The sequence below is a fragment of the Pinus tabuliformis genome, chromosome J (genome assembly GCF_031772625.1).
Source record: "Pinus tabuliformis cultivar Carrire ecotype Pingquan chromosome J, CPIR1, whole genome shotgun sequence".
NCBI lineage: Eukaryota > Viridiplantae > Streptophyta > Pinopsida > Pinales > Pinaceae > Pinus > Pinus tabuliformis.
Genome location: NC_142295.1, coordinates 1,488,049,721 through 1,488,076,585, shown reverse-complemented (window position 1 = coordinate 1,488,076,585; position 26,865 = coordinate 1,488,049,721). Strand labels below are relative to the sequence as shown.

Here is a 26,865-nt window from a genome sequence, read left to right as displayed (position 1 = left end):
ATCTATATGGGCGCACATTTGGTGGTTGTGCCCCTGGGACCAAAGTAATGCTATGATCATGTTCCCATCTCAAGGGTGGCAGCTCATGAGGCTTGTCAAAGACCTGCAGATGGTTGTTTAAGACCTGTTGCATCTCAGGATGAATATGAAGAGAAGTGGGTTCGAAGGCCTGGATGGCATTAAATTGGGCTATAACTCCATGGTGGCCCTTTTTTAACAATTTTTCCATCCTATGCGAGCTGATGATAGGAGCACCTGCCTGGGGTCCGCGGAGGGTATGTGTGTGGTTATTCTGCTTGAAGCTCATATATAACTCTTGGAAATCCATTGTGATTGGGCCGAGTGTGCGGACCCATTCAGCACCGAAGACAATGTCACACCCACCCATATCGATGGCAAACATGTGGGTCATTAGGTGATACTCCCCATTTGAAGTTTGACATTTTCACAGCAGCCTTCACATTTCATTGTCCCCCCATCAGCAATCTGGACCTGGAAATTAGAGACTGCTCTGACAAAACAATGTACTGCTTCCGCGACGCTTTGATGTATAAAGTTATGCGTACTGCCACTATCAATCAAGACTACTACAGGGCGATGCTTAATAAAACCTCTGATTTTGAGAGTTTTGGGAGAAGAAATTCCTGCCAAAGCATGAAGCAAGATAACTGGTTCTTCCGGTGTAGCTGGGAGCTCATTGTCTGGCTAGTTGTCCTCATCTTCCTCCTCTGGTCCCTCAAATGGTGGGGCTTCCTCAGATGAACTGTGATCAGTAGCATCAATTTGAAAGAATTTGGGTTCCTTGCATTTATGCCCCGGGGAGTATTTCTCATCACAGTAGTAACACAATCCTTGCTTTCTTCTTTCCGCCATTTCCGCTGCTGACACCTTTTGAACCTTAAGTGTTTGGGTAGTGCTCGAAGCCTGGGTGGGGCGTCCCTTGGCTATGAAATTTGGACAAGTCGACTGGGCCGCTAACGCGCATTCTACTTCACAAGCTATCTTGCAAGCTACCAACCATGAGACTGGGTGTTGTAGTCGGACGTGGGCTTGTATGGCGTCTTTGAGACCACTGATAAAATATTCCAAGTAGAATTCATTTGCTAGACCTCCTGTGTGGAAGGCTAATGCTTCAAAGGCTTTAATATATTCTTGCATTGTGCCTGTTTGTCAGAGCTTAGTAAGACAACCCAAAAAGTTAGATTCATGGTCAAAGCGATCAGAAAGGGCTTTTGAGAATATCTGCCAAGTCAGTGGCATTGCATAGCAGCGTTGATGCCACTGCCACCATTGCCATCTTTCTTGGTCCAAGTACAGGCTTCCCACACTTAGCTTCGTCGCATCATCTCTGATGTGATTCAATGTGAAATATTGCTCCATTTGTGCTAGCCATATGGCCGGATGAGAGCCATCAAATTTATACATGTCCAGCTTGGGTGGTCGAAGCTGGGACTGTTGGTGGTTTCCATAGAAGTGAAGAGAATGGCTAGATTCGCCCTCAAGGTTTTCATTAAAAGCATATGCCTCCGATTGTTCCCCCGACTTGCCCTTTGTGAGTGAGTCAGCTAAGGTCTGGATCTGCTTCGTTAATGCATCCAACTTTTGTTCAAGGGTGTCGATCTTCTCATTGGCCATAGCTTGAGCTCTGGTTTGTACCATGCACCGATCTGGTGCACTTGTTGTTACTATGAAAAAAAAATTGGGACCACCCAAAATTTTGACGCTGACAAGTGAATGGTACCACCTTGCTCAGCCCGTCAACCTGATTCTTATGGGCTAAGTCTCCTATAAGCGTCCCGGGAGGGTCTCATAAAGGACTTTTACTCCTTGCTTAGGAATACTGCAGTAGCCGATTCCCAAAAAAGTTAATTCTGCCCAATGTCCTGCGAGAATCACGCCCAGGTATAGGAGCCACACAAATAGTTAGATCTATCGGCGAAACCCTCAACTGCAGAGTATGAGTAGGAATGTGGCAGTGATCGAACCCCTACTACTAGATCTGAATGGCGGATCTGATTGTTGCGACTGCTACACAACCCAAACTGCTCGATCTGAATGGCGGATCTGATAGATCTAAATGGTGGATTTGAGAGATGAGAGATCTAAATGGCGGAACTGACTATTGCGGCTGCGACAGAACCCAACCTGCTAGATCTGATCTGGCAAAAAAGATGCGTGATCTAGAGAGAGACAAGGGAACTATGGTCTCAAGGAGTGTCAGGTGCTACAGATCGCAATATACATAAGGGTCCGACAGTAGTACTTGGCCCAATCTTTCAGGGCACTAGCCAAGGAGGATCAATCGTACCCTTAGCCGTAAAACCCGACTACCCTATCGTACGCGCAAGTAATCTCCGTAAGTGTTGTTCTCGGTGTACTGTAGCAGCAAAACGGTCGACAATTTATCTATGGCAAGGTTTTAAGAGAGCCTATGGGGCTTCCGATATACCCAGAGGGTACTTGGAAGACAGTCCGTGCGCGGTTCTGTCTAATGCACTATTACTCGAAGGGGTACCCACAAGGGTTACAAGGGAGTCCAACAAGCGTGACCACCTCTTGTATTTCCTGCGTGCATGCCTCCCCAAATCCACAGGTTTATGCGCTCAACGACAAATATCATGGTTTAAAAACGTCGGAACACGTCTTTAGCCAAAAAAAATTCTACTAAAAATGGAGATCCCACCGGCCCTAGAAAGTGCTCTGATACCACTTTTTATGCTTTTGACCTGCGAGAAGATACCAGAATACCAAATATGCGAAGAAATATACCCAGAACACAGAACAATAAGAAATAACAGCATGTATTTATTATTCAGAAAGGAAAGCAATGTTCACTTGCCTCTTCGAGGGGGCAACCTCCAATAGAGCTAGGCTCAATTACAAAATTAGACATGACACTCCTCAAGGGGAGTCTCTATCCTTTATATAGGATTCATACATGCAATACCATGGGTCAGTACCATGGTTCTTATTAATACCATCTATCTAATACCATGGCCCATTTGCAACTACTTGTGGTCCCTTCTTTAAATGCGGGTCAACCACTTACAATTATTAATAAGGGCTTTATTGACTCTTTAACTAACTATAACTATGACTCGACCCTATTACATAAATAAGGGGGTTAGGGTTGGACCCTAACATAAATTGGATGGTTGCATCAATTTTCCACAGAGTAAACTCAGGGCAAGTTAGGAATATTTACTGGATCTTTCAAAATAATAAGTGGATGATGGCAGAACAATGAAAACCTTCAGCAGAACTAAAGAGCAATTAAGAATTCTTTAGTGTGGGATTTAGTCAATCAAGCAGAACTAAAGAGCAGTCAAGAATTCTTTAGTGTGACCTTCAGTAGAAAACATACAGATTGCAAAAGCAGCCAAAATAAGGTACTCAAAAGTAAATCCTATTCATCACATTTTCTGTTTTGCAATTGGAATTTAGATGATTACAGTGAAGAGATGACAGTGAAACACTTTAACATAAGAAAAACATCACCAGTATTTAAGCCACAAGAATCCTATGAATGGTCTGCTTAGTATTGATGCTCCAAAAAACTTACAATGCTCCAACAGATCACTAAAAATTTCTGATTTCAAACAATCCACACCTAATACTTCAAAAGCAGAAGTATTTATACAAAATTTACAAATTGTTTACAATAAATGTTGTCTCTAACAGATAGGACATTTTTAAACTATAGATGAACTAAAAAGCTCTAACTGTTGCAGATTAATAGTTCTGGTGGAATGTGTTGTGCAAACGCTGTTACTGTGGAAGTGGGAGCATGTAAGATGTGGACCCAAATTTGTGGTTGTGCTGACAGATGAACCAGCAGATGCAGATGTATCTCCATTTTTCTTAGTAATTCACTCAATTGCTTGTTGATCCTCTGAATTGATAATCTGAGACTTCCCTCACTGATGGCTGATCCTATGACTGCCCTGTTGTTTTATCATCCATTAGTGTCACAAAATATTTTCGAAAATATATAATAATATGTATTTGAATAATATTTCCAAAATATTTTAAATGAAATTTATAATTAAATTTCTACAAAACCATGTGTTGTTTCCAATCCATGGTTTTGTTTTCTCTTTCCATGAATTCACAAAACCATGTGTAGTTTTGTTTCTATTACTCCTTCCTCTGTAAATTCATTTTATCTGTATGTAAATTCCTTTTACCCTTGTAGAATACCTGGATGGTTTTACAAAACCATGTGTTGATTTGTATGGTTGGAAGAGTATTCTCACTTTACTCTTTTACTTTCACCTGCAACATGATTTTACACATGTAAATTGATTTCACCTTAATCTTCTATCGTGAAATGCATTTACATGAATTCTATCTTTGCTCTCTTGTACATTAATTTCATGTGAAATTTTCCCTTTTATTTCCTCTGATAAATTCATGGCATCCGTGAATTTTATTTCATGTGTCGCTGTAAAACCATTTTACCTTTGAATCTCATTCCACAACCTTAGTCTCATATTGCCTGTAGCTATATAATTTTACCTCAAGTATGGTTTCACCCGTAGCTCTGAAATATTACTGCATTCTCATATCTTTGTATTTCACTTGAAATTAATCCACCCTATATTCCCGTAATATTTATTTGATTATTGAGGAATCCCTTATTTGATTATTGCTCCAACAGATAGACATCAGATACTACCTTATCTGGGATATGGTAAGTCGATGAGCAAGGAGGCTCCATCACATTGAGACTGATGTACAGGTCGCAGACATTTTGTCAAAGCCTCGGGGAAAGGTCAAATCTGTGACTTTCCTAAATGACTTAGAGTCGTTGAGAGACCTTCTTATAAGGGTCCTGCATGTTGCATGCATTGAGCTATGGGAGCTTTGGTGGGCTTGGGGTACTTACTGGAGCAACATACGACCACAAGGCGACTCACCCTCCCCTGGTGGTGCGCTATGTACAAGATGACAGATTCAACCTTCCCCTATGATACCCTGTGGTGACTGTGGAACAGGATGATTAGTTCTCCTGTGGGCCGGGATGATTAGTTCTCCCATGGCAACTGTGGAACAGGATGATTTGTTCTCCTATGGGCCGGGATGATTAGTTCTCCCGTGGCAACTGTGGAACAGAATGATTAGTTCTCCTGTGGGCCGCAATGATTAATTCTCCTGTGGCAACTGTGGAACAGGATTGATTAGTTCTCCTGTGAGACAAGATGATTAGTTCTCCCATGGCAACTGTGGAACAGGATGATTAGTTCTCCTGTGGGTCGGGATCATTAGTTCTCCCGTGTCAACTGTGGAATAGGATGATTAGTTCTCTTGTGGGTCGGGATGATTAGTTCTCCCGTGGCAACTGTGGAACAGGATGATTAGTTCTCCTGTGGGCCAGGATGATTAGTTCTCCTGTGGCAATTATGAAACAAGATGATTAGTTCTCCTGTGGGCCGAGATGATTAGTTCTCCTGTGGCGACTATGGGGCAGGATGATTTGTTCTCCTGTGGACAGGATGATTAGTTCTCCTGTCGAGGCATCCTACCCATGCAGTCTAGGACTCATGGGAAGTACCTCTCATCTGATCAATGAGCAGGGAAATGGGGGTAGGGACCATAGTAGTACTATCAATGGACGCATCGACGTATCTACTGTACTCCCTATGCTAGGATGACCTCCATTGATCTGGGATCAATGAAACTGATTTGGGATCAGTATGAGTGGTTTGAGACACTCTCTTGTGATATTGATCTGGGATCAATAAAACTGACTTCGGGCCAGTAAGAGTGATGTGACACACTCTCTTCAGATGAAACTGACTTCAGGTCAGTAGAGAATGGTATGAGACATTCTCGATCAGTTCTTCTTCTTCATGGTTCAGCAGAGCAAAGCAGAGCTCAGCAGTGCAGGGCACTGATGGCAAAGATAGTACAGTCGGAAATATGTATCAGCGGATGGAGTTCTCCCTAGTTGAAAGGGAGTGTTAAAATTGGCAACTAGGACCAAACTCCATGTGGGTCATCTTATTAAAGGAAGCTGATATTTTTCTTGGATCCCTCTCATCGAGAAGTGTAGGATTGATCTAAAGATCATTCGATTCCGATAAGTATTCATGGAGATATGAATTTATTTTTATTATGGGACAATTCATCAAGGTCGGCCAGCAACCAAATAAACCCCACTTGTGCTCAACATTTTAGTATAAATAGAGGTGGCCTTCAAGTCATTTCAACAACTTGGGATCTCTTCCTCTCTACTTGTCTTTGGGTTTTAGTAGGAGGAGAGATTCCTAAGGGATAACGCTGCCCTAATCCAGAGGGCAGAAACCGGAACTGCCGGGAATAGCCAGAATTGTCGGAACTGCCGGGAACTGTCGAAACTGTCGGGAATTGCCGGAACTACCGGGAATAACCGGAGTCGCTGAAACTGCCGGAACTGTCGAGAATAGCCGGAATTGCCGGAATTGTCGGGAATAGCTGAAATTGTTAGAACTGTTGGAACTGCCGAGAATAGCTAGAACTGCCGGAACTACCGAGAAAGCTAATGCAGAGGGTAGAAGCCGGAATTGTCGGGAACTGTCGGAACTGCCGAGAAAAGCCAACAAAGCCAAAACTGCTAGAACTGCCGGGACCTGCTAAGAACTGTCAAAACTGTCGAGAATAGCTGGAATAGCCGGAACTGCCGGGAATAGCCGGAATTGCCAAAACTGTCGGAACTATCAGAACTGTCGGGAATTGCCGAGAATAGCCGGAATTGTCGGAACTGCTGGAAATAACCGAATTGCCGAAACTGCCGGAACTATCGGGAACTACCGGAACTTGCTGGGAATAGTCGGAATTGTCAGAAATATTGGAACTGCTGGGAATAGCCAGAACTGTCGGGAACAGCAAGAACTGCCGGAATAGCCAAAACAGCCGGAAAAGCTGACGCAGAGGGCAAAAGCCGGAATTGCCGAGAACTGTCGGAACTATCGTGAAAAGCCAAAACTATCGGAACTGCTGGAACTGTCGGGAATAGCCGGAATTGCCCGAACTGCCGGGAACAGCCAAAACTGCCAGAACAACCAGAGCATCTGTCTCCGAAGGAGAGAAGCATGCAAGGGACAACTAACTAACATTGGGACAGTTGTATGGTACTTAACAGCAAATACACCAAGCATGCAATGTTACAGCTAGCATGCACGGGACAGCGAGCATGCAACAGCAAGCATGCAAAGGACAACAAGCATGCTAGGGACAACAAGCAAGCAAAATGCAGCGAGCACATAGGTCAGTATGGCAACATGGTGCAGCAACGGCACATAATGCAGTACAGTGATGGGTAGAATCATGATTAATGAAGCATGATGAGATGCAGCATAGTGATGATGGGTGCAACATGGTGCAGCACGGTGAGGTGCAGCATGATGACGAAATGCAGCACAACGATAGGTGGAGGAGTCACCTTGGAGAATCAGTTGAAGTAGCATGTCTTCAACTGATCTCATGTATCATCTTCTTAGAAATGATCTATGCTCTTATCTAGATAAGTCAAAGTGTTGACTTCCGTTGTAAACTACTATCTCTCTCTCTCTGCTGAACTATTGAAGAACATATAAGAAGAATTGATCAAAGGTTTCCCCACATTGGGGTTTGTCCCTGGCTAGCGCCACATCTTGTGTCCTCTTGTCTTGGCTTGTCTTCTGCGATTTATGATTATGTTTTATCTGCAGTTTACTTTAATGCTGATGTGATTGCTAATCTGGAAAATATATTGAGCTAACTGTGAAAATTGAAATAAATTGCTCTAAGCATAGAACATACCTAAAATTAACAACATTAGAACTGATCTAGCTAGAATAGAGGCAATCCTAAACATCACTCACCCTAGGAACATTAAAGAATTACAATCATTCTTAGGTAAAATAAATATCCTTAGAAGATTCATTTCTAACTTAGCAGAACTAATCAGAGAATTGAATAACATGTTAAAGAAAGATTCAACACTTAAGTGGATAGTAGAGGCTAAGCAGACTTTTGAAGCAATCAAAGAAGCCCTTACTAAAACACTTGTTCTCATAAGTCCTAACTTCAAAAAAGATTTTATAATTTTTTCCTTTGCTTCAGAACATATTATTGCAGCAGTCTTGTTGCAAAAGAATGATCAAGGTTATGAGCAACCTATTGCATTCTTCAACAAATCTTGAGAGATGCTACACTAAATCATAATATAATGGAAAAACAAGCACTTGCTTTAGTGAAGGCTATTAAAGATTTCAGAGTGTACATTTTATACTCACACATCATTGCATATGTTCCAAATTCAATCGTAAAGGACATTCTAACACAGGATGGGCCTGAGGAAAAGAGAGGCAAATGGATTGCCACTATTTTGGAATATGATATTGAAATAAAGCCCACAAAACTAATCAAAGGCCAAGGTTTAGCTAAACTCGCGGCTGAATCGAACTGTCGAGCCTTAGATATAAATTTCATTGTTGCTCTAGATGATCAGGAAGAGATGGCGACTCCATAGATCAGTGAAGCTTTTTTAGATTCACCTTGGTATACAAATATCATATTTGTTTTACTAAAGTTACAAGCTCCTCCTGGTTTATCTAGAACTAAAGGTCGATTCTTGAAAATGAAATCAATGAAATATTGTATCATAGGCAATGCTTTATTTTGGAAAGATAATGGTGGCATTTTGTTGAATTGTTTATTAAAAGATGAAGCTAACAAAGTTATGCAAGAATTTCATGCAGGAGATTGTGGAGGACACCTATACTGGAAAACAACTGCTGATAAGATTTTAAGGGCAGGTTTTTATTGGCCCACCCTTTTTGCAAATGTCAAGAAATATGTGACCTCCTGTCACAAATGCCAAATATTTGAAGGCAAGAAAAAGCTATTACCTCTACCCCTCAAACCCATCTCCACAGAAATCCCATTTTAGCAGTGGGGTCTAGACTTTATTGGGGAAATTCACCCATCCTCCTCAGCCCAACATAAATGGATTTTGACAGCCACTGATTACTTCACTAAATGGATAAAAGCCATCCCTTGTAAACAAGCCACTGATTTTGTCATCATCTCATTCCTTGAAAACAATATCCTTTCAAGATTTGGATATCCACAAAAGCTCATTACTGATAATGTAGTTGCTTTCAAATCCAAGAAAATGGTAGACTTTTGTAACAGATACCACATTACCCTTGGCCATTCCACAACCTATTACCCTCAAGGTAATGGACTGGCAGAATCCTCAAACAAAAGCCTTGCTAATATTATCAAGAAATTGTTAGCAGACAATAAGAAGACTTGGAACAAAAGGTTGGTTAATGCCATATGGGCAGACAAACTCACTACAAAAAAGTCCATTGGTACATCTCCTTATCAACTAGTATATGGAATGGATGTTGTTTTTCCATCCTCTTTAGGAGTACCAGTGATAAAAATGATTCAAGAACTACAAGTAGAATTAAATGATATCCAAAGGAGGATAAATCAAACAAGATATTTGCAGCAAACCAGGGAAGAAGTCTATGTCAAATCCCAAGTGATCGAAGATAAAATCAAAAAGATTTTTGACAAGAAAACCAAAGTTGATGATTTTTACATAGGTGACAAGGTATTAAAATGGGATTCCAGAAGAGAAGAAAAGGGTAAACATGGTAAATTTGATTTCCTATGGCAGGGCCCCTATATCATTTATGGTTACAGAGGTAACAATGCATTTTTCTTGAAGCAGTTAGATGGAACAGATCTACCAGGTGGACCAGTCAATGGTAGAATGTTGAAGCATTACTTGTCCCCAGATTAACATTAGTTCATTTGTTTACTTTGCTCATTGTACATAACATTGCAAAGTTTAGATTGGATTGGATGATTATCTTTTGAGGTTGAAGCCCAAAGAGAAGGCCCTAAGCTTTGAAAGATACAACATCATATGTATGAATAAAGCAGATCACAAAGAAACAGTTACAAGGCAACCATGGTGAAAGTTTAAAAGGCTATTGATCTTAAAGTTCTTGACATTTCACCAGAAAATGCCATCCCCATGTGGAGCCACTCTTAGGGTCCTATAATAATAGGATTCATAATTTTGAATTGGCTATGATCAGTCTTGTAATATTGTACATACTTTTGCTTTCTGCGAAATGTTTTCCTATATTAAAAATAAAATAAAAAATGTAAAGAGGGTAAGTCCTAAAAGAAAAATCAAAGGACTAAAAAAAAAGGATCAAAAAGAAAAATAAAATATGAACCCCACCAAAAAGAGATAAAAATAGATTCTGAAAGTGATGCAAATTCAAATGCCACTACTTTTTACTTTGCCTTGCAAAATAAGATTGTGTGCAGCTTGTCAAAAATGCTACAATCCATGATGGTCAAATAGTTTAATCTTGATTCATTCATCCTTTAAATTTCATGTTGATAGATAGAGAATGAAGATCTACCCAAACTATTTAATCTTGGCAGATCAGTAGTTAGGTAGAGAATAATAATGAGCTCATCAGTTTAATCTGAGCCATTGGAAATTATAAAGTTAGAATTAGATAGTTTGCTTATCAAAGAAAAAGAAATAAGGGTCATCAAGCTCAAATGCACCCAATAAATGAAGATAAAATGCTAGGATAAATAAAGGATAGGTAGAAGAGGTTTTGGAATGCACAAGGTTGCTAGCTCAAATGCACCTTCATCATACTTAAATCCTATGTTTTATGTGCAGGAGGAACTATCAAAGGAAAGAGGACATTCACAAAAGTTGTGTATTACTTTGGGTATTTACCCTAAAAAGTTTTATATGATCTTAGGCCTAAATAGTAAAGCTCATTCACTAATATCCTCTCATTTCACTAAACCCCTTACATGTCTAAATCTCCCTCCATTACCCCTTCATTACTTTTCATTTACTAATTTCCCCTTCTTGATTCCAAAGGACCCTTCCCTTTCATTTCCTCTTATTCTAACACATTTCCATTGTAAAAAACCCTTTCCCTTTATTTTGACCCTTCCCTCTTCATTTCCCCTTGTAAAAATATCCCTAACCCTTCATTTTACCTTTCCCCCTATTTCATCTCATTTTCCCTAGTAAACCCACTAAGACCCCCTTATCCTAAGTTTAAATAAAGTATTGGGCCCCATTAAAAAACCCTCCTTGATACCCTCTTAACTTATATCCCTAGTGTATTTATTCCTGGGTCCCGCATTTTATTAACCCATCGCATATATTAAATCACGCAATTACTTTTTAATTAATTACATTTCATTTTAATTAAACCCGAAACCCTACTCCCCCATTCAGCCCTCACAACTCTGTCGCGCAATAGCCCTCCGATCAACCACTCTCAGATCCGACAGCCCATACCCATATTGCGCACTCTCATCGTCCGACTGTTAAAATCCCAAAAGCACGCGAGATTCGCGGTTTTGCCCGAGCGCCCTTTTGCTACATGGTGTCAGGCCAGGCAGTAACTCTCCAATAGGCAGTAAAACTGATTCGATTTATTTCATTAGGTATGCTATTGTTATATACAAAGGGTGTGACTGCTCAGTTCATCTCCTGATGACTGTTCACATTCCTAATTTAACTATTTACATAAATTCACCCAATCGCAGAGGATTAGGTGTCAACATTCCCCCCTTAATCTGAAGGGATGTTGGTGAGTCCAAGCATCGTTCTGAATCTTTCAAGCTTTTCTCTTCCAAGCGCTTTGGTGAAGATGTCTGCAATTTGCTCATTTGTGGAACAATGACGGAGATGGATTGTTTTGGCCTCAACATGATGTCGGATCAGATGATATTTAGTATTGATGTGCTTTGTTCGATCATGGAACTTTGGGTTCTTGGCCAACTTTATTGCAAAGGTGTTGTCAATCATGAGTGGAGTTGATTGTACTTGTTTTACTTGCAAATCTTCAAGAATTTTCCTGAGCCACACAATTTCTTTTGTTGCTTCAGCTGCTGCCACGTATTTTGCTTCTGTTGTGGAATCTGCTGGAACTGATTGTTTGCGTGATCTCCAGGAGACAGCTCCTGATCCAAGACTCATAGCATATCCTGAAGTAGATACCCCAGTTTCTTTGTCTCCATCGAAGTCTGAATCAGAGTATCCGATCAAACTGAAGTCATCCACCTGTGTGTACTTGATTCCAAAGTCTTGAGTTCCCTTCAAGTACTTTAGAACTCTTTTTGCAGCAGACCAATGTCCCTCACAAGGCTTTTGCATAAACCTGGAGAGGATTCCAACAGCAAATGAAATGTCTGGTCTGGTAGTAGTAAGGTAGTTGAGACTTCCTACAAGTTGTCTATACTTTGTTGCATCCTCAAATTCCTTTCCTTCAATAGATGTGAGCTTTAAGTTTTGTTCCATTGGAGTAGTAAGAGGATTGCACTCTGTCATGCCAAATCTGTTTAACAAATCTCCAATGTATTTCTTTTGAGAAAGAAATATGGATTTTGGATGTTGGGTTACTTCAACGCCAAGATAGTAATGAACATATCCCAAATCAGTGATTTCAAAACTTTTCCCCAATTCCTTCTTTATGGATGCAATGTAGCTTTCATTGTTCCCTGTCATTAAAAGATCATCTACATATACCACAAGATATACAACTGTTTTGCCAACTTTCTTGACAAATAAAGTTGCATCATCAAGATCAAAATGATTGAAGTTGAGTTTCAGAAGATGCTCAGTTAGTTTTCCATACCAGGCTCGCGGTGCTTGTTTGAGGCCATACAAGGACTTCACAAGTTTGCATACTTTATGTTCATGTCCTTTCATAGCAAATCCTTCAGGCTGGGACATAAAAACATTCTCTTTTAGATCTCCATTCAAGAAAGCAGTTTTTACATCCATTTGATGGACTTTCCAACTGTTCTGGGCTGCCAGTGCAAAGAGTGTCTGGATGGTGGCCCATTTTGCTGTGGGGGCAAAAGTCTCCTCATAATCGACCCCTTCTTTCTGTGCAAAACCTTTTGCCACAAGCCTAGCTTTGTGCTTGTCAAGTGAACCATCAGCTTTGTACTTGTTCTTGTAGACCCACTTGCAGCCAATTGTTTGGTTCCAAATGGAGGATCACCCAACTTCCAAGTGTCGTTCTTTATGAGGGTATCATACTCCTTTTGCATCGCTTCTTTCCATTCATCATGAGAAGCAGCTTCTTTAAAGGAAGTTGGTTCAAAATCTGTAGACAAGTTCAATTCACAATCATAAGAAACATCCATATCAACAGGTGAATTAGAATCATCTACATCACCTCCATTTTGTCGGTTTGAATTTCTGGTTCCTGTTTTTCCAATTTCATCAGGATGAACACTTTCAAGTGTCTTCGTCAGCCACTTTGGGGGACCTTTCTGAGATGGTCCAGGGTGCTCTGTTGATTGAGTTGGGACTGAATCAAGATTGAGTCTCCCAATTCTATCAGTTACATCACTTAAAGCATCATCCGTTGTTGGAGTTTCATTCGGGGGAGAGTGTTCTTCAGAAGAAGATTCCATATGTTGATCTAGAATAAGAATCCCCCCTTCAAGATGTGGAATCTGATTATCAAATTCTTGAAATGATTTTGTTTTTGCGAATCTATCCAAGCGATCGAGTTGCCGCTCAACAACATTGTCAGATTTGGATGATTCAAGAAAAATTACATCTCTAGATACAACAAACTTTTTATTTACTTCATCATAGAGGCGGTATGCTTTAGAGGTGTTTGAATACCCTAGGAAGATACACTTACGACTTCTAGCACCAAGTTTGTTTCTATGTACCTTTGGTATCAAAGCATAACAGGTGGAACCAAAGACCCTGAGATGTTTTACTGAAGGAACATGTCCATACCACAATTCATAAGGAGTCTTGTTTCTTATAGCATTAAATGGACATCTGTTCTTTATATATGCAGCACATAGAACAGCATCAGCCCAAAACATTATCTTTAGATTTTTGAAGAAAAGCATGGATCGTACCATATTCAAGATTGTTCTATTCATTCTTTCAGCTACACCATTCTGTTGGCGATTATAAGGCACAGTTGTTTGATGTTTGATCCCATGTTGGCGAAAATAGTTTTCAAATTCATTTGATGTATATTCTTTTCCATTATCAGTGCAAATAGACCCAATATGAGATTGTGCATCATTTTCAATCCATTTATGAAAATTCTTGAATGTTTGAAAAGCATCAGATTTGTTCTTCAATAAATAAACCCAACACATTCTGGTGTAGTCATCAATAAATGTCATGATATATTTATTTCCATTTGCAGAAGGAACAGGCATTGGACCACATAAATCTGAATGAATGAGTTCAAGCTTCCTATGTGCTCTTGAATGTGAATCATGAAAAGACTGTTTGCTATGTTTTCCTAGAATGCAAGCATCACATTGCTTATGTTTCCTAGGAATTGTAGGCAAACTAGCAACACCATTTTTCTTCAATAAGCGAAGACTGTCATAGTTTAAATGTCCAAATCTAGCATGCCATAATAAACTTGATGGAAGTGTACCTTCTTCATGATGAGAAATATATGAGAAATGTTGTGCATGAGCAGAGGTTCCTTGTAGTTTGAGAAGCCTTTCTTCTTCTATTCCCCTCATGACAAGTGAGTGGTCAGATGCTTTTCTTACCTCAAGCTTGCCATCAAACATATGAATGGAGTGACCTTGCTGGCGGATGTGGACCAAGGACAGCAAGTTTCTCTTGAGCTGTGGGAGATATAGAACATGATCCAGAAGAAAGTCTAGAAGACGAAGCAATTTAAGCCTGATTGTGCCAAGCCCTGATGGCTTGATTTTTGACTAATCTGCAAAGTATACTGCTCCATCAACATTGTCAGTGAAATCTTCAAAAAAATCTTTTCTATGAGTCATGTGACAGGTTGCTCATGAATCAAGCAACCAATCATTTTTCCAAGAAGCAAGTGAAGCATTAAACAAATCTTCATTTACTCCAATGTTACATTGTGCCTCAATATAGTGAGCGGATTCAGGTGCTTTACCTTTGTCTGTATCATCAATTTTACCTTTTTGTTGGTTTCTTTTCTGCTCAATTTTGTCCCATGGTAGCTTGCATGTAGAGGCATCATGTGATCCATTTCTTTTGCAGCGAATGCAGTGCAGATCTGCCTTTTCTCCTTGAGAATGTCTGCCCACCCTGCCTCTGAAATATCTTTCTCTTCCTCTTCGTCCACCTATTCTTCCTCTTGTAGAATCTTGAGCAGGATGCTTTTCTTTATGAGCAAGGCACACGGTCTCTCCAGAAGATTCAGGGGCTGTCTTCTTTCCAAAAGCTTTCTCTCTTTCAGCAAACTTTTTCACAAGAGAGTCAAAGGTTATATATTTGAGATTTTCATTTGCTTGCAAAGACTCAAGATAATTGGAGTAAGTAGGATAGAGTGCCTTGAGAAAAGCAATAAGAGGGATATCCAGCTCAACCTTAGTGGAATTGATATCATACATTATAGACTTTACTTCAGATGCAAGAGCAAGAGGATCATTATTTTGCAGTTCAAGAGTGAAGAGTTTAATCATGAGCTGAACAACTTCAAGTGCAGAATGTGAGTCATAGAGTTCTTTCAGCTTTTGTAAGGCTTCAAAGGCAGTTGAATATGACGAAATATGGCGACTCACCTCTTCATTTACAGATGCTGCAAGTAATGCATAAGCTTTGCTGTTCTTGTTTTCCCAAATGACGAGCTCTTTGTCTGAGGTAGGCTGCACTGGGTCTTTGTCTCCTTCTCCGACACACACTCCTTTCCACAACTCATTGAAGATGAGGGTGTGTTTTATCATCCGGGACCATTCAGGATAGTTCTCCTTGCCAGTGAGAACTATCCTACGATGGAGATGATTGAGTGCATTTTGTAAAAAAAAAACTTTTGCTGATAGAAAAGAATACTTCTGCCAATGTACTCAAAAAAGCATTCTCAAAAGATTTCAAATCCACAATGTGACCCATATAAATCCATCATTGTATAAATTCACCTCACATAAACCTCATATAAGTTTCATATAAGTCCATCATATAACTCTCATAAAACTTCACCTTATAAATCTTATATAAATCCTATAAATACCATGGTCATGCGCATTCTTTGAACTGTAATTTACAGCGGTCAACCTCGGCAAAGCATCAAACCAAGTTATGGGTGAACCAAGTTATGGAGGCCAGCGCTCAAAACTTATTTGAAATTCGAACTATTCAAAGCAGCAATCGAACTATTCAAAATGTATTTGAAACCATTCACCATACCATTGGATCGTATACCATTCAGGCATGTCAAACCTCATTCGAACTTATTTAAAAACAGCAGCTTCAAAACTTATTCAGGGCGCACACACCATTTCGCTGAGACCACTGAGCGCAACACGAATACGCCTTTTAAATCCAACAACTTCAAAACGTAATGGCAGCAGCTTCAAAACGTAGTTCAGGCAGTATTTAAAACAGTTGTGATACCGTTGCGCTCACACACCATTCACCATCTGAATTTGGTGCGCGACAGCGTACCCAAACAACGGGGCCTGAAGGGCGGAGCAATTCCACGATAATTTCAACGAATACACCGAGACAAGACACACAGGGGAGATGCGTGCGCAGGTAGCTAACCGTCAGAAAGTGTAATGCTTGAGATTTTAATTTTTTTTCCGGTCTTCAACCCAAATATGTCACAACGGCAATCATCATCTCTGCAACTTTGTCATCATTTTGAACCGTGTACATCCGGATTTGGTCCAAATTTGCTTTCAAGCACGATTTCCCATTGCAATCAAGCGCAACACGGATTCAATTGTAATAAAAAACAATACAAATTGCAGTCAAACGCATACCAATTGCAGTAAAAACGTTTGTCTGCCTTCCGCTCTGGACAGAGGCGTTCTTCAGCAGCGTTACTTTCGTTCAAGTGATCGAATCCCTCAGATTGCATGACAACTTCAGTCGCCCAGGACCAGGTGTCTTTGTTTTATTCCCTCCTGTTGCAGGAAGCTTAATACCATGTCAGAACGTGCAAGAGCACGAAGGGCAGACTGTGCTCCAGGACATGCAATGAATTTGAGACAGACAAATCCAACAACGTTAAAAACGCAGACTTTACAGGATGCAGCGTTAAAAACGTATTTGGGTCAATCCAAACATTCGAGAGATATTTCAGAAGACAGAGGCGTTGAGGCAAGTAGGACAGTGTTCAGGGGACAGTGCTCAGATCAGGACAGCGCTTAGGAACAGGAATGCATATGACATACTAGCGTACAGCCCTCAGTAGCAAAAATGAAGGGAGTTACAACTATTTTGAGAACCTGGCTCTGATACCATGTCAAGCCAGGCAGTAACTCTCCAATAGGCAGTAAAACTGATTCGATTTATTTCATTAGGTATGCTATTGTTATATACAAAGGGTGTGACTACTCAGTTCATCTCCTGATGACTGTTCACATTCCTAATTGAACTATTTACATAAATTCACCCAATCGCAGAGGATTAGGTGTCAACACATGGCAACCCCACGTTATATCACGTGCTCTCAAAAAACACCACCCTCCACTCAAAAGCAGTGCGATATGCTATAAAACCGCCTCCCCGCATAAAAGGAAACCGCCCACTATTCACACATTAATTCCATGCCCAAAAGTTAACCAATGTTGGTTAAAAACCAAAAAAAACCTTTTCACTCTTTTCATTGTTATTTCATTGCAAACACCTTTGCTGACCAATTTTGAAGCCCAGAAACCCCGCGCAATTGTTTTAACCAACTTTACAGCCAGAAGAGACAGCAGACTCCGATGTCAAGCAACACACAGACAATTGAAGCCTCATAAACCTCTGTTGCTACCACAGAACCCTGTCTGCACACCTAATCGTCGTTTTTCCAGGTATTCTTGAAAGAACCAGAACGGCCCTGTACTTAAGCTCTGCACAATGTTTATGAAAGGTTAATTAATTGAATTAATTAAAAAACCTTGCCAAACTAAAAAAACCCCGTTGTGCATCCAAAATCCCTCTTCTGCAGACTGTATTCACCCTTCCCACTGTTCCAGAGCTCCTAACCCTACTCCTTAAGCCAGATAAACAATAATTCAATAAAATAAACAAAATTATGACTTCCCAAAGCATTCTAAATGAGAAACTCCTACAAACCCCTCACCTGGATGTTGACCACCTCCCATTGGCTGACAAAGATTTCCAAATCAAAGACACAGTTTCCCCTAACCATCTATTGAAACTCCACTGTTGGAGTAAAAACAAATTCCTGAACCAAAACGATGACATTCATCTATGAGAATCAAACTTGCCCAAATACTGGTTCCCACAGGTATACCAGTTCCCTGAAATCATCCACCTATGCCAACTCTGTTATATCCCAAGCCAAAGAGCCACAGTCTCTCCTAGCCAGCAGATTTTGTTTACAATCGTTGCAGAGTCAATAAACCAAATGCTGCAGATCCAGCCAAAACCAAATGAAACCCTATTTTCCATTGAAAACCTACTTGAAGCTAGACCTTCGCAAGAGGTCTCAGATCTTTCAAACTTTTATCCTAAAAGAGTCTCATACTCCTACAGACAGTCCGAGACTTTTATCCTAAAAGAGTCTCGTACTCCTACAGACAGTCTGAAAACCTACTTGAACACTACTTGAAGCTAGACCTTCCCAAGAGGTGTCAAATCTTTCAAACTTTTATCCTAGAAGAGTCTCATACTCCTACAGACAGTCCTCCATACTCTGCCACTATTTTCTCTGAGAGGGCCAGACAAATTGTGACCATGCTCTCTTGTATTCTAGGATACACCACTGATGAGCATGTAGATGAGCCTATACTTGCTTTTCTCTCTATTTTTTGCCCAGGCAAGCCTCCAGCTGCAATTTTCAATTTTGCCCAGTTCTTGGCAGACAGAATCCATGATCAATTGATCAGATTGCCAAATGAAAGAGTATTTAAATACTCTTCAGTATTGTTCCACATGTTCCTATATTTCCAATTAGACAGCTTTCCAATTAATATCCAAAAGCTGGACACTAAGGGGCATCCTAGATCTATCATCTTTTGGACACCCTTAATCCAAAAATATTCCACGGTTTTCAGTTACAAGGAGTTCATTGATTCCTTTGTTCATCCAGTTGTAAATATGCTACGCAGTAGCAATCAACCCAGGATTAGTGATGAGATAAAGAGAGTTTTGTAGTTGTCTAAAAATAGTAGGATAGGAGACTGGTATCTATACTAGGACCACACTGAAATTAGGATATATGGATGCCAGCTCACTCCCTATAAGCTGCCCAGATATCTCCCCATGAGAATATTTGCATTAGAGTATATCAGGCAAATTATAAATTCAGATGATGTAAATTTTTTATCAGCTAGGAAGAAAACACAGTTCAGAATAAAAAACCAGCTAGGTCCTTTTATCTGTAATAATAGGGAGGCTGAAGAAGAAGCAAAGAAGTGTTTACAGGAAACAAAGTTTAGTAGCAGTTTCATGTGGCAGTATGACCCTTTAGATGTCATAAATAAACTAAGACTCAAATTTAAATTGAGTCCTTTTATGCATGAGTCCAGGCCAGACATTGAAAAATATGCCAACCAATCAGAGTAGTTGGAAAACATCTTGATAGATATGGAGAAACAGATGGATACTAGTTCCATTCTGCATACTCCAACCCTGCAGGACAGAAATGTAAAAAGGACCAGGGAAGAAGGTTCTTGCTCAAACATAGATACAACACATGATAGATTTGAAATCATGTACAGGAAGAAGCCCAAGCTAAATCTTGTCAATGAGCAAGAAGAGACAGTTGAGACACTTAAGACACTTCAAATCATGGATACAGATACAGGGGTCAGAGAGAGCACAGCTCTAGCAGTTTCAGAGGAAACTCATCAACCTTCCACCTCTAATACTCAGAGTATTCAGAAACAACTTAGCATTGAGGTCTCATCATCAAGCAAACCAGTGGATAAGGAAAAAGACATAAAGGAGAAGTATAAAGAGATCAAATTAAGAAATGAGGCATTGAAAGCTGAAACATATGCCCAGTATTTCAAATAGACTCCTAGAAATCAGAATAGGTTAATGTCAGCTTTTGACATTAAAACTAGTAAAATGCAAATGACCTTTTTGCAGCCTGCAGTCCAGCAACCTAAGTCATCAGCGAATTACAGGAAGACATAATTTGAAGTTTTGGCCAGGGATGTTCACCCTATTAATCAGATTGAATTTCATAAGCAGGCAAGAGAAATGATATACTCAACGATGACCAATAAGGCCATGAGTGTTCAGAAACTTCAAAATTCTCTAGACAACATCACAGCACAGTTTAAGTTAGAGAAAGCATCCTCACAGGCAAATGATAACAGAATCAAGTCACTAGAAGACTTGGTTATTGATATTGGATATAATCCAAATGACATCAAGGCTGCAGAAAAGCTCATAAAGAAGAAAAATGAAGATATTGCTGCTTTGAAGAAGCAACTGAAGTTACCTCCTTCTGAACATCCACAGACCAAGGAAGTTCTAGAGAGCCAAAGCCAGAAAGATGAGATGATTGACCTCATTCTTCAGCTAAATGCTCAACTGAAAGAAATGGAGAATGAAATGGACAAATTAGTACAAGAGAAACAAGCCACCATTGAAGCAGCTACTGCTACTGCTACTGCTATTCCTACAGTTACTACAGCAGTTCCTTCTACTTTGGCGGCTTCATTAGCCTCAGCAGCTCCACTAGCTACAACACTTCCAACTACATCAGCAACAAGTTCAACAACAGCAGCAGCTCATCCTAGTGATGAAGCAACTAAACTGGTCAAATCCATGGAGGATATGTCCATCCAAACCACTGAAATAAATAGGCTTAAGGAACAAATGAAAATTCTAGAGGATGAGAAGAAACTAGCTCAAATTATGCATAAGAATGAAGCTCAAAAGTCAAACAGGTTGAATGAAAGGATACAGAAGTTGGAGAAAGAGTTGACATTGAAAGAGCCACTAGCCCAAGCAAAACAACTTTTATGGGCCAATATCATTGACTCAGTCAATGATATTTGGCCATCTATACAGGTGATATTTGAACAAAATGACTTGGTCAAAGAGGTTGGTGAGGCAATTCAAAGGGTTAGAGCCGAACTTGGAAATATGCCAGAAGAAGCCTCAAGAATAATCCAGTTCCTTAACTCAAAGAATAAGTATGAATTGCAGGAGCTTGGAATAGCTGACAAAACTGGGACCATACTAGAGGTTAAAAAGGTAATCACCAAGAGGCAACTGATGATACAGCTTGAGGACAAGTGCCAAACAATGGAGCTAGCAATAGGCAGGTTCATGGTTAAATTTGATGCTTTGAGGCAGAAAGGTCTGCCTAATCCATTGGTGATTAATGACAAGTTAATGCCACATGAAGACTATGATAAGAAAATCAGAGAAGTGGCAAAGGAACAAGCCAACAATTCCTCTATGAAAGGGATGCGTACAGGAAAGGTCCTTTACCAAACTTTTGAGAACCTCTTTTACCTCCAGCATGAGGTAAAACATTTTTTTGTAAACAAGTCTACCTTTGCAAAATACACAGACACTAATGAAGTCTACATAAGAATGGTAAATATTAAATTACCAGATACAGAGACTTGGGAAAAATTGAATGATTTACTGTAAAAATGCAAGGTAAACAGTAAATACATGGCAGTTAAAGTAAAACAGCAGATCAGCTAAGTCAAAGAGTATCAGATGAAAGAGTATCAGTCAAAAGGCAGAGTAAAAGGACAGCCAGTGTAGAGCAATGGCCAAAGAGAGAAAGCAGCAAAAGATCAAAACAGCAAATAGCAAATCAGTAAAAGAAGGGACAGCTAGCCTTTTAGTCTCTTAGGTGTCTATATCTTCTTGCATGAAGATATTTTATTTTCCTTGAATAATTTCTAAAACAGTTTAGGATATCTTGTAACTATTTTTTGTATAAATACTTCATAATTTGAAGTATAAAGTGTGGATTGTTGAACATTTCTATAGTCATATTGATCTGAAACCTGAGGGTTTATTGTAACATTTTCAAGTCAGCAGACTGGACTGAGTAATAAAGGCATTGCATTACAGGATTCATGTGTTGGGCCACTTCAGTGAAGTATCTTTCATTTGTCAAATTGTTATTTTCTTAAGTATTTCACAAACATACATGTTTTTCCAATTTGAATGAAATAACTGGAATGTTACTACAGAATTTGCTTAAATACACTCTGTCTTGAACAATTATTCATTTTAATGTTTTCTTCTGATATCCAAAGCAGGGAATTCTTCATTGCTCCCTAGTTTCGATTGACCTCTTTCATTTCCCTCATTATCCGGTTTGAAGAATCCTTAGTTGCTCCTTGACCCCGATTGAAAAACCACTTCACCATCCAGCCTAAAAGATCTTAATTTACTCAGCTACCTTGCCCTGTGAACACTATCTTTAGAACTTAATTCAGTCCTGTTTTCTTGACATTTGAACTCCATGGCCCAATGGTAAAAAGACACTTATCTATCCATCTTAATCAGTGATTCCACCACCAAATCAAATCAAAACCTAATCAAGCTTAAATAACTAGCCTAAAATCAATTAACTCAACAAAGTTAAATTATTAAGAAAGAGCCCTCTCTGAGCATTAGGAAGGCTAGATCCTGATCTCAAAAGTAGGTTTGTGGTTACCTCTATCATTTCTTTGAACACAACATAACAACCCTAGGGAAATTTTAGAGTGATAACACCTAGCACACTTGAATGGAAGTCTTCCTCCACCCAACCATGAAGATGTCCTTCTCTCAATGTCTTATACTCACTCAATGTTGTCTTCTCACTCAATGTCTTATGCTCACTTCAATGTTGTGTCTTCTTATCCCAGCCTTCTTTTGTAAGCTTTAGATGTAACTGAATCTCTAACCCTAATGTCCAAAGTGATTGATGGTTGAGATTAGATCTCAACATCATTTGATATTGACAGTTGAGATTATATCTAATTCACTAATGCAAAAACATTTTCATATCATTTGATTAACTTACTTTATCTTATAAAAAGAAATTACTTTAATCACTAAAGAAATTGCTAAAGTTAAGGGTGTATTAAGCAACTTTTGAATGCCTAAACACTTATGCCTATGCAAAAGTACCTGGCCAAGCTCCAAACATCAACACTAACACTAGCTAAATAATGACAACATCCTCCACTTATGTTGCTAAACAACCCACTAGTATAAAGTCACTTCCAACCTAGATCAAGCAAACAAGAGATGCTCCTCATAAGACTCCTCTCTTCAACCACAAACTTGAGGAGAGATTCAACTAACTGCCATGGTCACTCACCAAAGGGCATTAACAAGTGTTGCATTGGTACTTTCATAGTGGCCACTGGCTGCTAAAGGTAGAAATGACTATGTTCCTTCCTCTACATCTACCTACATCTCATGTGCATGTGAACACACCGCCATGGATGGTGTCCTTGGCCTGTAACATAAAGCCACTTTTTAAAGCAAATTGCTAGCACAATTGGGCAATGGACCTGTTATACAGTGCTTTGTTTCATGTGTTTGTCTCATGTTCTATATCTATGTTGAGTACAGCTTCTTAGTTTTCCATGGTTTTCCCCCTTGGGTCATCCTTTTTAACTATGCTTTGTTTCATTTTCCAAGGTTGCTTTTGCACTCCCACATTATTCTTGTTACTCATATTTTTGATCTATAAACTACCATGAATATTGCATTGGATAATTTGTTAAAATTAGATCTAATAAAATAAATTGAAATCTATACTATGAAGGTTAAATTCCTTTGTATTCTAAATTTGTTAATTATTGATTTTCTACATATGTATGAAATAGATAAAAATGCATAAAATACAAAACAACAAAGTTAATCACGCACCATCCACAATGAACACAAGCATTTGCCATGGGAAACCCTTACAAGAGGAAACTCAACTAGAAGGTGAAATTGCTCTGCTCTCTTTTCTAACATGGAAATAATACAAGTACAAAAGTGAAAGCACTCTCTATGGAGTTACCTATGACCTATGGCCAAGTTGGTTAGCACACAACACTAACCCCCTCTATTATGCTCTCTGACTTCCAATTCCTCCACTCTAATATGGAACAAGATACAATAGCACTGAATGGAACCCCTACTTCTCCTAATGGCCTCGTTTTAACATAGCCTAATAGCCAACTAGGGGTTAGGTTTGACTCCATCAACTCTCAACTAGAGTTACAACTTTGACCCTTCTAGAGTCATCTTCATAGTCCACACATGGCTAGCCCCACATGCATGAGTAACGAGGGCTAACATGGCATCCACTCATACCATGGTGGCCAAACACGATAGGTCAACTTGCATGAAACATAACTTTTGCATACAAACTCCAATTGAAGTGATTCTTGCACTGTTGGAAAGGTCTCCAAGTGTAGAACAACATGAAAGCAGCCAGTGCCTAAATTAGAGAGTTTTGACCCCAAAAATGTAGTTTAATGGCTCTGAAAGGTTTCAGACCCTAATTCTCCAAACTGGGACCTGACAGTGAAAATGACCCTGTAAACTAATTCCTCCAATTTTTCCCTCTAAAAACATCAAGATAAATGACAAACAACATAATGATCCAATCCAGATCAATTTTCTAGTTACATCAACCCAATATTTATATCTCCTACTGAGATTAATAAAATTATCTTATCTTCTTAAAGTCCATTACAGTCCATCTCTTTTTACAGAATCAAGTTTAATAAGCAGACAACTTTATTAACAAAGAAAAATAGATCATAAAAAGAGGCATTAGAACACAATTCAAAGGGGGCATAAAAGAGGCATAAGAACAAAGTTCAAAGCGGACAATATTGACCAAAAATTTACAGGATCAAAATCGGGCTGGATAATCCCTCTACTAGGGGATGCTTTCTTCACTTCTGCTATTAAAGCTGGCAAAGCAGTTTCCTCTGCACGGGTCTTCAATGCACCAATGAAATCTTTGGGTTGAGGTACACCCAACAGAACGTTCTTCACAGTTTCCAGAGGCATCTTCTCCTTCATCTGTTTATATACAAAACAGAAAACCCATATAAATTTCATTGCAACAAGAGAACTAAGATTAATCAATGGTTAGTGCAATGGTGCATAGACTCTAGAAAGTAGCATAGATCCATCAAAACCCCATCGGGCACATGAATATGGTAACTGGCAAAAATCCATCTAAAACCAGATTTGATGTGGGCCTGGAGGTCGCAAAGCTCGAGGATGGATAAATTGAGGTTACGCAAATGGTGGACATATCAGACACCGAAGTTCAAGATATGCAACCTTGAGTTTCGCATAATACATGGCGAAATTACAAATGGGGTTGGTTTACAGGAGAGTACGCTTGAGTTTAGATGGTTTTGTGTTATTAGTTCTTAGTAACAGTGAATATCGAAAGTTCCGGACTACCTTGGAAGAGCCCATACATCAGAATAGTTGCATGAAGCTAAGAGTAGAAGCTTGCCTGTGAAACCTCTGTGTGCTTGTTCCAAACAATCTCCTCCAATATGTTGCGAGGCTTGCTATCTTCATTATCACCTGTAGGAGGCGGATGCCTTCTAATACCAATTCTCTGCACATAATCCAAATCAATACCACCATAGCCATTTGATCTCAGAATGAGAAATACTTATAACACCCCGACAAGATTAGGAATTGCAGGGAATGCTCATCATGTAAATTCACACAATTTGAGTTATAAGATTATACCTGTTGAGCCTTGCAGAAAACAACGGGTTGTCTGCTCATGGAGCTCCGCGGAAGTTCATCAAGTCGCCTGAGACTCCGGTTTAAACCTAAGTTGGACCCAGATCTTTCGTTACCCCAAAAATGCAGTTGAGTTCTTGAAACGTGCTTAGAATTATCCCCAGAAGGCACGTTTGGATTTGAGATTCGATTTGAGATTCTGGGCAACGATGACCCAAATGCAATGCTCCCTTCCATTGTTTCCCAATTATCTTCTGTTTTCTATACAGAAAATTAGAGAATAAGGGCGTCCTTACATGTAACTGAACAGCATTTATTCTCGCTGTAACCCTAAGATTCTGCGCTGAAATAGCTGTAAACTACAGGCTATGATAGGTGGCTTGTTTACCTACACACTACGTTACATAGTTTGTATACTATAGTAAGAAAAACGAAATGAGGACGTGCTCTTCTTGTTTTATCTCGGAGGCCTGTATTTTATATGATCGCGTTGAATTAAATAGACATGGAAATTGGCCTCGAGCAGTCAACCAAAATTGGTAGATCATTGCTTTTGAAATTTGAAGCATGCCCGCGTGTTCACAGAACTAGAAACGCAGTGCTGTGACGGGGCGATGCTGCTATTTTGGATTTTAAAATGTTTTGTCAATTTTACTTCAAATCTCGTGAGAAATGAGGATTTGGGAAATATGTAATTTTAAGTGTTTAGGTTATCATAGTGAAGTGTTTATGGTTTTTACATAAAAAATAGTTTTGCATTAAATCAGGGAAATAAAAATTAGTTTTGCATTAAATTAGGGAAATAAAAATTAGTTTAGTTTTGCATTAAATCAAGGAAATAAAAATTAGTTTTGCATTAAATTAGGGAAATAAAAATTAGTTTGGCATTAAATAAGGGAAATTCGGATTTCCATTTAAAAATACAATTTTTTTAATTTAATTAAAAAAATGAAGGGGTAAATTATAATTTATAAGTGAAATAAATTTTTTTATTGAAATTGAAAAATGAATATATGTATTATTTTTGTCCAAAAATGACGGTATGAATATATGTGTTTTTATTAAAAATAATTCATATATCATTTTATTTGTCAACCAGGATTTGTAAACTTAAGAGGACTTTAGGATTTGTAAACTTAGGAGGACCCTATGTTGTATGCAAGAGAGTGATATGTTTATGCAGC

The 26,865-nt window shown here is 39.2% G+C and overlaps 1 protein-coding gene across 1 annotated transcript in view; it reads right to left on the bottom strand.

Moving 5' to 3' along the window:
• The window catches only part of LOC149233034 (uncharacterized), a 277,002-nt gene extending 250,641 nt beyond the window's left edge, over positions 1-26,361 (bottom strand). The window contains exons 1-3 of the mRNA XM_089379652.1: positions 25,685-26,361; positions 25,440-25,547; positions 24,815-24,991 (exon numbers count right to left, since the gene is read on the bottom strand). Coding sequence (XP_089235778.1) covers positions 24,815-24,991; positions 25,440-25,547; positions 25,685-25,918 — 519 coding nt within the window. The 5' untranslated portion in view covers positions 25,919-26,361. The remainder of the gene's footprint in view (positions 1-24,814; positions 24,992-25,439; positions 25,548-25,684) is intronic.
• Between the last annotated feature and the right edge of the window lie 504 nt (positions 26,362-26,865).